Genomic DNA, 12,886 nt, shown 5'->3' with positions numbered 1-12,886 from the left:
ATTATTACAGCTCTCTCTCTCATAATTATTACAGTTCTCTCTCTCTCTCTCTCTCTCTCTCATAATTATTACAGCAGATATGTTATATCTCTCTCTTTCATAATTACTACAGTAGATTTGTAAGCTTTCTCTCTCTCCCTTTCTCTCATAATTTTACTGACTTGTAGACTCACAGTTGTACGATAATATTTATAAGTTGAACGTCGATGTATTATATGGTTAACTAGCCCATTTTGAACCTCGCAAAAATTTAAACCGTCATAATTGATTTTTTAAATGTCTTCTATGTACAGTGGACAATGAAAACAATATGGGCATATATCACAATTCTGATCAATACATAAACCCACAATAACGGTTTAAAGAATAACTAAATTAGATACACTATGGAATGAAATGGACGAAAAAGCGGTGAGTTATTTTTTTATACTGGTCTGGTACCGGGTATGTCGTACCGTATTTGGTTTGGTTTTATATTCTTACTCTCATTACTAAGCCCATGGATGTAAACATGTTCCTGGTTTCCAAATAGAAAATAATTGTTTATATAGCCTTATTATCACCTTGCTATTGCTAATGCCAAACGAATTCAAAAGGGGGAGGGGGAGGGGTAATGACCACCTTATAATTTAATGTGATTTCATATTATATTTAACTAACAAATGTTTACTTACAATAACGGTAAATATATATCAATTCTGATCAATATACAATAATGGTTTGAAAATAACTATTACACTTATAGTTAAGTTGATTTTTACTGCTCTGGTTTGTTGTTTTGCATTCAATACAAAAAGAACATGCATATTGTATCGAAATTAAATTATATTTTAAAAATACCCCTAACCTCCTTACCGAAACGTATGTCAAACAAATTCGAAGTGGGTGATCATCACTTCATAATTGCTGTGATTTCGTATTATGATATCTAACTCCCTAAATATTTACTTACATTCGAGGCTCGTAAGACAGTCCGATCTCGAATACTATTTTTAACAATGACTACTGCATTAGAATTCGACATTGTTTATGATGTTATACAATACTAAAGCTGAAACTGTAATTTAATTAAGAAGGATTAACCATAAGAAATTATGGTGGATTTATTTCATTAATTACCAAGTTAGATTAAACTTTAAGGGTTTATTTTTAAATGCATGAATACATTTATATACAATGCAGGTTCAATATTTTAAAAAATGAAGTATACATGTACCTATATGGTATACATGCACGTGTAATTGTATATCTAGATGCATTAGCAATCTGATATTTTTCATGGCTTTACGAATGCAAAGTCCTCATGGTTTAGGATACTTGTTTTTTTATACAGCTATATATTTTTCAAAGATGTTTGAGCGGGAACAAAATATCAATTTAGAACCTAAAAGCTATTTATTCCCATACCAAATAAATTCGTCATAGATACAAGGATATAAATTGTGTACGCCAGACGCGCGTTTCGTCTACAATAGTCTCATCCGTGAAACCCGAATCAAACAAGTTAAAAAGGCCAAATAAGTACGAAATGTGTCGGGTAATGAGTTGGTAATTTACATTCGAACCTCTCCAAGATCTTGATATTTTTTGGGTTATTTAGTGTCGTTGTTGAAGACCTAGCAGTATCTAAATAATAATAATAATGAAAAAAAAAAAAACTGAAGGTCCTAATAAACCCGTTGCTTTTTAAAGAAAAAATATTTCCAAATGCGACGTACTGTTGCCAGAACTTTAATTGGCAGATTGTTTATTTTATTTATTTCGTAAATTGCCTTCGTGTTGAATATTTTCTAGGATATTTAAATCTGTGGCTCTTAATATGTGTCACACGGTAAAGAACTGAATTTAGGGGGAAAATCATACGTGAGCATCGTGCTTACATATTTTCAAAACTATGCAATATATAGCAAATGACACTCTTCACATGATGCATAACAGTCCTCTGTAGCTCTTGGAATGTTTAAAAAAACCGAGACCGACACTCATTGGCATTACTTTTTGCAATTTCTAAAATGACATATTTTGTTTACGACCAAACATGACGTTTTGTAATATTCATATCTTATTTTATTACAGAAAAGGGTATATTTAAAAATCGTTTTCTTAAAAATTACCGATATAGAGACTGTAGCAGAAAACTATGCAGCTAATGTTTTCATCCAGGCAAGATGGAGAGAGAAGAAGTTAGATGGTAATACAAAGGTAAACTTTTAATACTAATAGTTTCCTCTATTACCAGATTATTGGTGAGATCGTAACACCCATACTACATCCGCATTATAACTGACAAGCTCAGTATACACTAATCGTAACATATTTTGTGTACACACGCTTCTTTGTATACTAGTAAAACTAATCAATAATTAGACATACATTCTAGACTTTATTTAAATACCATTTAGTTGTTTCAAGCATTTTCAAAATTAACGCTTTGATACTTTTCAGTTATCAATTGAAAATTAGATTTATTTTGTTTCAAACTCTAACAAAAACTCTCGACTACGCCTCGGACTTTAAATGTTTATAAAATGTGACCAAATATTGTATTACCTATATTTACATGTAAGCCTCTGTGTGACACCATAAGATTACAAAATATCAGAAAAGACTTATGAGCCTACCTTTGGTTTTCGTTTCCTTTCCCCATTACTATTTGTAGTTTTATATTCTTCAATCTTTACGGTAGCTGCCATTTTGTAGTATTTTCTTGACACAAGGTAACAAGTGAACTTAATTGAACGCATACGGAGTTAATTGTATTTTTAGTCAATTTATTGCATTGTTTGTACCAAATATTGTTTCTACAATAATCAATGATAAAGGATTGCATACCTTTTGTTAATGGGTTAACACTAAATATTGGAATTATAAAAAGCGATAAAATCTATTACTGCTTACAAACATTTGCTTTGTTGAAAAATGTGAAATACATCACCAGGATTCATCATAAAAAACTTTTAATTGTCAGTAACATTAAGGCCTTTGTAATTTTTACTTTCCTGAGTTTTTATTTCGAAGGTTTCCGACGAAAGTGCTTGACTATCCTTCTCACTAGTCGATTTAATTGTTGTCGTTTGTTTAAATACCCTTTTTTGGAATTTCTCCTTTGAGTTTATTTTCCTGTCTAAATGATATAATGTTCTAGTTTAAGTCCTAAAACCCAATGACAATTTTGAATATAAAATAGGGCCACATTGAAGATTTATTGATTTATTTTATATGAAAAAAGCAGAGATTGACTGTATGGCAATGGGACACAATGTCAAAAACATAAGCAGAAAAAAGGAATTATACGATTTACATAATAGACGAGTGTCCATACCGTATCTAGTTCAAAATCGTCCAGAGTCTAGAAATTTATTAATTTTTAACGAAGACTAGTAATTTTGCCATCGCCATCAAATAAAAAGTAACCACTGAATCTTTTTGGGACACAATATGAACAAAACCGTGTGGCGTGCCACTAAACGCATTCGCTTGGTTTGCCTACATTCCTGGTTCTAGTAGTATACATGTAATAATAATAATAATAATAATAAAATTCTTTATTTAACGAAGGTAACACATTTAACAATGACATGTTAATCTTCCATGAGGCCTTCAAAAACTATTAAAACAAAAAAAAATAGAAAAAAAAAATACAAACAAACAAACAAAATAAAATACATAATACAGTTATATATAACATTGATTAAGTACATAATATGCATTCAATAGAAGCAGAAAAATACATTAGATTCGGGCATCTTCATTCTGTACAGATAGAAAATAGTTTGAACATTTGATCTTAAATGTATCTAAATTATCTATTTCTTTAATATTAATTGTACTAGACCGACATGCTGAGTTTTTCAACATGCATATGCTAGTCAAGCTCCAGAGGGAAACGTTAGAAGCAAGCATTCCTAATGTCATTTCTATAATATCATCATTGGTTATTTTTTAAAAAGACAGTTATTTCTTATAAACGTTTATTTGTAATGGCCATGGCGATCTCTCACTTTCACCAACTGACGAATTTACATGATAGGGCATGCAGAACATCCATAACATTTGTCTTGTTTCATATACGTGCAAATAATTAATACACAAGTCTTTCTTTTACATAATAACTTTGCAGGATAAAGTCAACTTTAGCGAGTACTGGAGTCCGAAGCTAGTGGTACAAAATCTAGAGAATAGTGTTTTAAACAATGTATGGAAGGAAGTTACGGTTGATAAAAATAACGAGGCTTACATTGTAGAAAAACGGCGGATTAAAGGAACATTTAGAGAAAGACAAGAATTGCATGATTTCCCTTTTGACTTTCAAGTAAGTTTTATTATGTGAAAAAAATGCATCTCAAAGACACATTTCACTGCAGGAGAACAAATTGCACTTAACACATGTGCACATCTACATTTTTGTACATGTAAACATGTGGTGAAATTTAGTATTGAAAGGCCTGTGGTAATTTTTTCTTCGAGTTTTACCTGTAGAAACTAATTTCAAAAGTAACAATGTTTTCAGCTAGTAACAAGGACATGACACTTAATTGCATGTTCATATGGGTTATAAATATATATATAAATACTGGTTTAAAAATAATGTATGATCATTTTGTATTTTGTTAGGGAAAATCTATTGTCAGGTAAACGATATATTGATAATGAACATTTTTTTTATAGCTTACATATACCTTCCGACTAACATGGCGCATGAGTTAACAATCGATATTTCAGTAATTTCAGTTTGTGTAATCTTTAATGTTTTATTCAGTCTTTTGAACTAGAATGATTGTCTTTTGAACTAGAATGATTGTCTTTTGAACTAGAATGATTGTCTTTTGAACTAGAATGATTGTCTTTTGTCAGATGTGTTTTCAGTTTTCCTGCCTCTTTTAATTGTTTGTTCCCGTGCTATCTTCTTATGTTTCTTAAACATGCATATACATAACAGTTTACATAACAGTTTACATAACAGTTTACATATACATTTCAAAATAAAATTAAAAAAGACACAAACGTGTTGAAATAATCCAATACAAAGCACTGGGCATTCAACTTCCCTATTTCGACTTAACGTGGCAGCTTATTTATACATCTTGAATAGCATTTTTTTGATCCACTCACCATGGTTTGTACTGTATAACGCGCGAAGTCCATTCTAGTCTATGCATTAATCAACATGCGTGCAAGGCCAAAGTGTCCTTAAAGCATAACGGATTCAGAACTAGTAGCATTAATCTTAAAAATCCATCTTATTTCATCATTTATCTTGTTTCCACTCAAAAACATAAAAGGCATTTTGCGTTCTTGCACTTCTTCGATGAAGGATAATCAATTAATGACTGCATACTATTAGGGAGACGGCCTTCTGTAGAGATCTAAAAAAAAAAAACAACAAGTAAACAATTGTATGGGCTAATAATAGCCAATTTTTGTCCTCTGTCTAAATGTTCATTTCATACTTTTACGGACTGGGTCATAACTTGCAAAACCAATATCCCTAATGTACAGTTACATATTTATTAACTTATGTTCATTCACCTAATTGAAGGAAATAAGTGTATCCGTAACCTCTGAACATCCCTCAGACGAAGTAGTTTTATTGGAAGATGAAAACGAGATTAGTTCTCTGACAGTCACGTGTTTTACTGGAGACCATGAATGGGAACTTAGAGATTTTGTTGAAGCTGAAATCAAAGAAATTTCTAAAGACATTTCAGACTTCGTTTCCGCAACGTTTCCATTGTTAAAACTGAAGACTTTGGCTAGAAGAAAGTTTGGCTATTTTATATTGAACATACTCTTAGTAATGGTGAGTTACAGAGAAGGGTTATTTAAAACATTGAAAATACTGTTCTATATGAGCAAGACACAGATGCCGAATGGTGCTTAATTACAATTCACAATGTACTGTACATATACATTGTTACGTGATTTAATTTGGTCTAATTAACGTCCAGTGGGAAATATTCCACGCATATTCAGGATGATATGTTAATTCGCAACGGAGTATGATTTAGTTGAAATTTGATGTCTTTCTCAAGGTAAGGCACGCAAAGCAGAAGGTGTGTATATATATTCTGTTGAAGCACCAGTCTCACTTTTTAAGAGTTCATGCGATTCTGATTAATTTCACTCCCATGATGATGTTTCAATGTATGTATGCATTGTAGTTTGAACACCAAACAGATCAATAAAATAATTAAAAAAAGATATTTCATTTGGCACACCTCTGAAGATAGCGTACTGAAATCTGCCTAAGTTTTCCGATTGGATGATATTTAAACTATTTAAACAAACATTGAATATCTAATCCTTTATATTAAAAACATTGATGACAGTTTCCTGTCTTTAAGAAAATATGGAGTTGTAAAATGATTGCCAATGAGACAATAATCCACGGAAAAAGGACAAAGGTGTGAACAGTTATACAAGTCACAGTACTGTCTTCAACAATGAACAAAACACAAACCGTATAATTTTGTTTAATGATATTTTATATGTACATGGTTTTGCGTTTTATCGAATTAAATGCAGATTCAGACATAAAGGTTACATAGAAATTCCGCTTCATATTTCAGACCTTTATTAGTTGTCTCCCATTGACAATATTTGCAGTAAGTCGTGATCTGATAGAGAACAGGATATTCCTCGGATTTTTACTGATACTAATTGGTGTAACGTTTAGATTCATCACAAATAAAGTTCTACCGAAAATTTCATATTTAACAACACTTGTAAGTATGCATGTAGTATTTCTTTTAGTTTCTAAGAAAATTTGTATGTCATCATTTGTCTGAAACCTCGCAATTCGTATCTGTTCGTGACCTTGCATATATTTTAGTCACCTGGCCCGAAGGTCCAGTTTCAGCTTTTGCTATCCCTTGGTGTCCGTTGTCCGTCGTCCGTTAACTTTTACAAAAGATCATCTCCTCTGAGACTACTGGACTAAATGTAACCAACCTTGGCCGCAATCATCAATGGGTATCTAGTTTAATAAAAGTGTCTTATGACACGCCTGCCGACAAACATGGCCGACATGGCTAAGCATAAAACATATGGGTAAAATTCAGTTTATGTCTTTTATCTTAATAACTACTATAGATAGAGAAAACCAGAGAAGAGAAAAATGTCCAGAATGATGAGATCAACATTTTGTCTATTGACATCAAAACTGTCATATGACATCTTATGGGAGTTATTGCCATGCAACGACGAATGTTACCATTTTTTTAATTTTTGCCAATTATCACGAAAATCATAATAGATAGAAATAAACTTTCAGTTGCAAAAAATGATCAGCAAGACAAGATCTACAAATAAGTTAAAAATTATCGAAATCGTAAGTCGACTCCTTATTGAAATTATTGCCCTTTAATAACGATTTTTCCAAAAAAAAAGTTAATGCATTTTGCCTATTATGTTGAAAAGAATAATTATAGATAGATAGACACTTGAAAATGGAAAAATTATCAACAGGATTAGATCTGCAAATACGTCAACATGACTGAAATTGTCAGTTAACTCTTGATAGAGTTATTCCCCCTTAATGATGATGTTTTTTTTTCTAAAAAGTGGCCATTGTTGAAGATGCAGAACCTTTAATTATTCTTGCTCTAAAAAAGTGTATATCTCAATCAATATGAGAAAACATTCCTTGATAATATATACAAAAAATCATAACAAATAGCAATTAAAGAAATATGAGATACCTTAACAGTTACGAAAAAAGAGATAAACATGCAAAATTGTGAGTAGGGCTGCACAAATGGAGATTAATCTCAACGTTATTGCTAATGGCTGTCTCCCCCCCCCCCCCCCCCCCCCCCCCCCCCCCATTTTTTATTTACATGTACAATGTATGAAGTGGTAATAAGCTCTGATACACTTAAAACACCCCCAAAAAGCACAGAAATGAGCACTTGTGAGAATTAAAGTTAACATATAAAAGTACAAATGAAAACAGTATGAGAATGAAAACAGTATGAGAGTTTCATACCAGGTACTTCCGGAGCACAGTGTATCCTCTTTTATATATAACACCCGTCTTTTGTGAGAAATCGATCCAATGGCATAATTAAGTATATTTGTCAGATCCCTTTTACAAAATGTCTTTATATATATTTTAAGGTTATTGTACCTAGTCTCTTACTGTAGAATGTTTAAACGATAAGTGTACTGAAACTAGACAAAAAGGAATAGAGATTGTTTTGCCTATTCTGTTCAGGCATTTTTTAATATTGATGCTTTTGAGGGCTGTATGATTAGATTGTAAGCTGATTTGTCTACAGCTTTCCGCATAAATATAATAAGAAGATGTGGTATGATTGCCAATGAGACAACTCTCCACAAGAGACCAAATGACACAGAAATTAACAACTATATGTCATCGTACAGAATGTGGCGGGGTTAAACTCGTATGAAGGCGCCAACCCTCCCTCTAACCTTGGACAGTGGTGTTACAGTACAACATAAGAACAAAACTACAAAAATCAGTTGGAAAAACGTTCTTTAATCATATTGTGACATCCTTTTAAATATCTATGAAATTGTATGTAACATCAACAGAAGGGTAAAAAAATAAGCAAGCAAACAATGTCTTTATTTTCTTTGTAGGATAAATACATATTGGCTTGTATGATATTCATGTTCCTGTGCACTATTTGGCACAGTATACTGTCCAGAATAGATGACAATGACACACAAAGTACAGCTGACCTCTGGGCGTTTGTTTCTCTTGTTATATTGTATGCACTTTATCATCTAATATTTATTTCCATTGTATTAATAAAGGTATGTTCACTAATCATCTAAGAGGCTGACTGAACATATAACATTTGACGAGGTTTTAATTTCCCGCTAAAAAATGTGAAGTTCAAATTTATCAAGCATGTCAAGTTAATAATATTATAGCGATATTTGAAAAAAACACAAAAACCAAAAAAACAAGCAAACACAAAAAAACCTAAAACACACAAAAGACAACAAGATAATTTTGAAATTTAAAATAAATCACATTCTTTTCGATTGCACCAACATGATTAAATTCATAATCAAATATCAAGAATGATAGCGTTGTTTAATTTCCCGCAGAGATGATATACGCTAGGTCATACGAAACATTTATTACAGTATATTTCACACTTTTGGGGGTTTTAATTTTTGAGCAAAAAAGGACGAGGAAAATTATATCATAGATACTTTCGGTTTAATAGTTACGTTGCTTTTTTATTTCTTATTTCTCTTTCAGTACTTAATACGAAGGAGTTCTATCATGTCGAAAGAACAATCATATCAAGTAAGCATTCTAAACTGTTAATTATATTACATGTACAAAATGTATATGGTATTCGGGATCTCAACATGGGAACTTTGGAATAATTTTTATAGGAATTTCACGTGACTTTTAGCGCGATGGGTATCACTTTTCTTCAGGTGAATGTGTTGTTTTATTCAAATCCAATTCGTGTAAAAATGCCTACTAAACTAATTCATCCCCTCAACTGTTTCGGTTCGTAAGCATCATTGGCCTGCAAATATATAATCGGCTTTGAGCGCTCCTGATGAAAGTGAATCTATAATAGCGCTTCGGACGCATTACATCTATTTGGTGTTTTTTTTCTTTCATTTTTTACAGCACTAAGTCGATACCGCTGCTGGTGGACTATTACTCCCCTAATATATCATCAGCTTAGTAGTCAGTACTTCTGTACTGGTACTGACATGATTTATAACAAACCTTTCTTAAATTTTCTGTTGATAAAATTATAAATTATTAAGAAGCAAAGGTTTCAACACCCTCATGCAACGTTAACCCTAGATGGATTCGGCTTTTATTTTAGTTCCTTTTTCATCACACTGCTCTACAACTGTTTCGGTTCTTATACATCATTGGCTTTCAAATATTCGGCTTTGAGTGTTCCTAATGAAGGTTAATCCACAAAAGCGCTCCGGACGCATTAAATTTATAAAGTGTTAATTACATTTTTTTAATACCAAAATGGAATTAAATTAATATATTCACCAAACCATAATGTATGCCAACTTTTGGTAAAGACATGATGAATATAAACTACTTTTGATAATAGCGTGGAAGATTTTATTGTATCTGATTACAGATCACAACACGTATTTGTTCTTTTCTTTACTTGTTCCGGAGATGGAACTGAACAAGTGTCCCTTGTCCATAATAGTTTTAACTCTCATTGGCATTAATAAATGGAGAATGTGGAATACACGTTAATGAGACAACAACCCAACGATAAAAAACCCCACAAAATAGATCTTGTGGGGAACACGCTGTCTCCAATATAGCCAGATGTCAAGATGCTAACACATTTGTTAATGAATTCGACGGAAACTGTCAATCGTATGTAATTATTTGTGTACCCTCATTTTGTTTATTTCAGGAAAAGGCTATCCGATTAATGGGCGATGCGTGGTTGATTTCACACAAACACTGAAAAGAAGTAATTTGCACATAGTTCAGAAGTCTAAAGTCTAAATGTGCAGATATTGTACTTTCAACTTGTCCAATAGAACATTTTATAATAAATAGTTCACTTATATCGCCTGATATTATATTTGCAGTGAAGTGTACAGCAAAAAAACAATTACATGCATTAGTTTTTTATTTTCTGAAGTGTTGTTTTTTCAAATAATTTTAAATCAAATGTGTGACTCCTTTGAACACAAAACTCTATGTTGAACCTCCAATAATTCTTCTTTGTTCAAACCACGTAACCGCATAGGTGACATCCTGATAGCGTGATCAACTCAAAGGCGGGGTCGTTGGTTCGATCCCAGGTCGTGTCAAACCAAAAACTTTAAAATTTGTATTTGCTTCGCCGCTAAGAAAGCGAAACTTAGGCTTAAAAGAAAAAAATGGTTTGATACAGAGTCCGAATTACGTGACAAGGTAAGGATTGATTAATTGATTGTTGTTTGCTTAACGTCCAGTGGCAAATGTTGCATGCATGTTCGACATGGTACGGAAACACGTTTTCGTGTGAACTGTTACCTTGTGAGCACATACATCCATCTCGGACAATCGGTCTAGTACAAAGCAATGTCTATTTCTATTTCATTATACGTTCCCGTCTTCAATATGCACTGATATTCAAAGCTGACGCGAAGCAACTATACACCCAGCCTTCTTCTATCAATCCTAATGTTGTAAAATTACAAGCTATTGGAAAACAGGAAGTTGCTGTACGATAGATGTAAACAATTGCCTTCACGCTACAACTCAACATTATTAGGTTCCAGACCAAATATACATTTTTATAGAAGCCAAGAAAAGTTGACGACCAATCGTACATACATTGAGTGTTGTAAAATTTCAAACTATCGGCAAACACAATAAGTTACACAGCAGTTCTGAAAATCTTACACACTACAACTTTTAACATTATTAAGCTGCATATCAAATATAGAATCAATTCCTGTCACAGAAGCCAAGAAAACTATGACAAAAATTTTCTACCCAAGGTCATTTGGACGTACGCACGAAATTACGAACGGAGTCGAGCGGTTTCTAGATCTTATTTCGCTGTTGGAGACACAGGTGAAATGCAACCACGGCTTCAAAACTGATGTAGTTTATGCGAACGTGAAGTGACGTGATTTGATTCAGTTTTATGTATGAAACTTTACCTCTTTAAGTGCTGAGTATAGGCAGTACGTGATTTCCTCATTCAAGTGATATTTGTTAAGAGTTTTGTCTTGCTTAAAAATTGACGTTTTACAAAATCCCAAGTCTTTACGTGAAAATAAGGCTATTAAATATTCAGCAATGTTGGGGTTGATAGGGAGAACAACAAGCTTATTTTATTCATCATGAAAAATAGGAAATAAAAAGCAGAATCATATTCGTGTGCAGAAAATAACGACATTATACTTTTGAAAAAGAACAAACTAATTGTTAAGAAGAGAGGTGTTGTCAATATGGAAAACTATAATGGTTCACTAATCCTTGCTCACAAAACATCATGATGATATTTAAAAAAAGAGTTGTGTCCTAATCTGTTGAAAGTTCATGGAACAAAAAGTGCATGTTTCAGTTACTTTATGATTTTTTAAAACCTTAACATTCATAATGTTTCATCTTTTTTATCCCAATATAAGAGTTCCAGTATTGTTTGTTAAGAAATATCTTTGTCAATAACCGAGTACTCGTCTATGTGTTTAACTCGTCCGTCGCACACTCAGTGGTGGATATAGTAAAAGTCTCCGTCTACCTCTCCAAGTGTTCGTCCTTCTAAAACACACTAATATTCAGACACCATTGCCAAAAGCTTTTTATATTAGTATTATGTTTCATCATATTCTTTTTATCATTTGAGCTGCGTCAGATAGCAATCAAACTTATGCAAGTGCACGTATGTACATGTGCATGTATAAGACTTTGATTGATTTCGGAACATTCAAATACGAAATAAAAGATGAATTTTAGTCGGTTTTGTAGGGTTCTTATATCAACTCAATTTCCAAACAGTTCCAGACTTTGCATTGCGATTTTTTCAAACCGAAATCAGTTAACGGATGTATTGATAGTCATTTGCATAAGGTCGATTTCTATCCGACGCAGCTCATTTTATATCGACATTTTGGTTTGACAATTTTTAAAAGTGGAAGTTATATAAGACTTTTACCATTTAGTTTAGTTTTGCAACATTTTTACACATTATGAACTTAAATTTTCTGATACTCTTTTCCTGTTGGCTGACAATTCTATACAGTCATTTTGATTTGACAATTTTTATAGGCAGTTTAGGGACTTTAACCTTTTTTTTTACGAAAAAAAGTTTTAAAAAATAACAATTTGTTAACCAAGAATTTCAAAGCGCTTAACTCTTGAAAACGGTAAACTGGATATCTGAAACCTATTTAATAAAAA

The 12,886-nt window shown here is 32.3% G+C and overlaps 1 protein-coding gene across 2 annotated transcripts; it reads left to right on the top strand.

Annotated features, from left to right (window-relative positions):
* Nucleotides 1–268: 268 nt before the first annotated feature.
* LOC127722064 (gamma-aminobutyric acid receptor subunit beta-1-like) lies at nucleotides 269–10,626 on the top strand. 2 transcript variants are annotated; one of them, XM_052228916.1, is made up of 8 exons: nucleotides 269–411; nucleotides 2,077–2,202; nucleotides 4,121–4,312; nucleotides 5,540–5,800; nucleotides 6,570–6,725; nucleotides 8,605–8,781; nucleotides 9,239–9,286; nucleotides 10,398–10,626. In XM_052228916.1, exons 1-8 carry the CDS (start codon nucleotides 397–399, stop codon nucleotides 10,449–10,451), a joined length of 1,029 nt encoding a protein of 342 aa, XP_052084876.1. In that variant the 5' UTR covers nucleotides 269–396; the 3' UTR covers nucleotides 10,452–10,626. The 2 variants fall into 2 exon arrangements, with proteins under 2 accessions (XP_052084876.1, XP_052084877.1); XM_052228917.1 differs by having other exon boundaries at nucleotides 8,605–8,735; nucleotides 10,398–10,455.
* The last annotated feature ends 2,260 nt before the right edge of the window (nucleotides 10,627–12,886 follow it).

This window comes from Mytilus californianus, unplaced genomic scaffold (genome assembly GCF_021869535.1).
Source record: "Mytilus californianus isolate M0D057914Y unplaced genomic scaffold, xbMytCali1.0.p SCAF_12, whole genome shotgun sequence".
In the NCBI taxonomy this organism is placed as follows: domain Eukaryota; kingdom Metazoa; phylum Mollusca; class Bivalvia; order Mytilida; family Mytilidae; genus Mytilus; species Mytilus californianus.
This window is presented reverse-complemented; position numbering and strand designations above follow the sequence as displayed.

Bases quoted from the DNA above. Each gene is read 5' to 3' on its own strand.
- LOC127722064 (XM_052228916.1), top strand. The intron at 4,313-5,539 runs GTAAGTTTTATT...ACCTAATTGAAG, and splicing joins ATTTCCCTTTTGACTTTCAA to GAAATAAGTGTATCCGTAAC. The intron at 6,726-8,604 runs GTAAGTATGCAT...TTTTCTTTGTAG, and splicing joins TTTCATATTTAACAACACTT to GATAAATACATATTGGCTTG.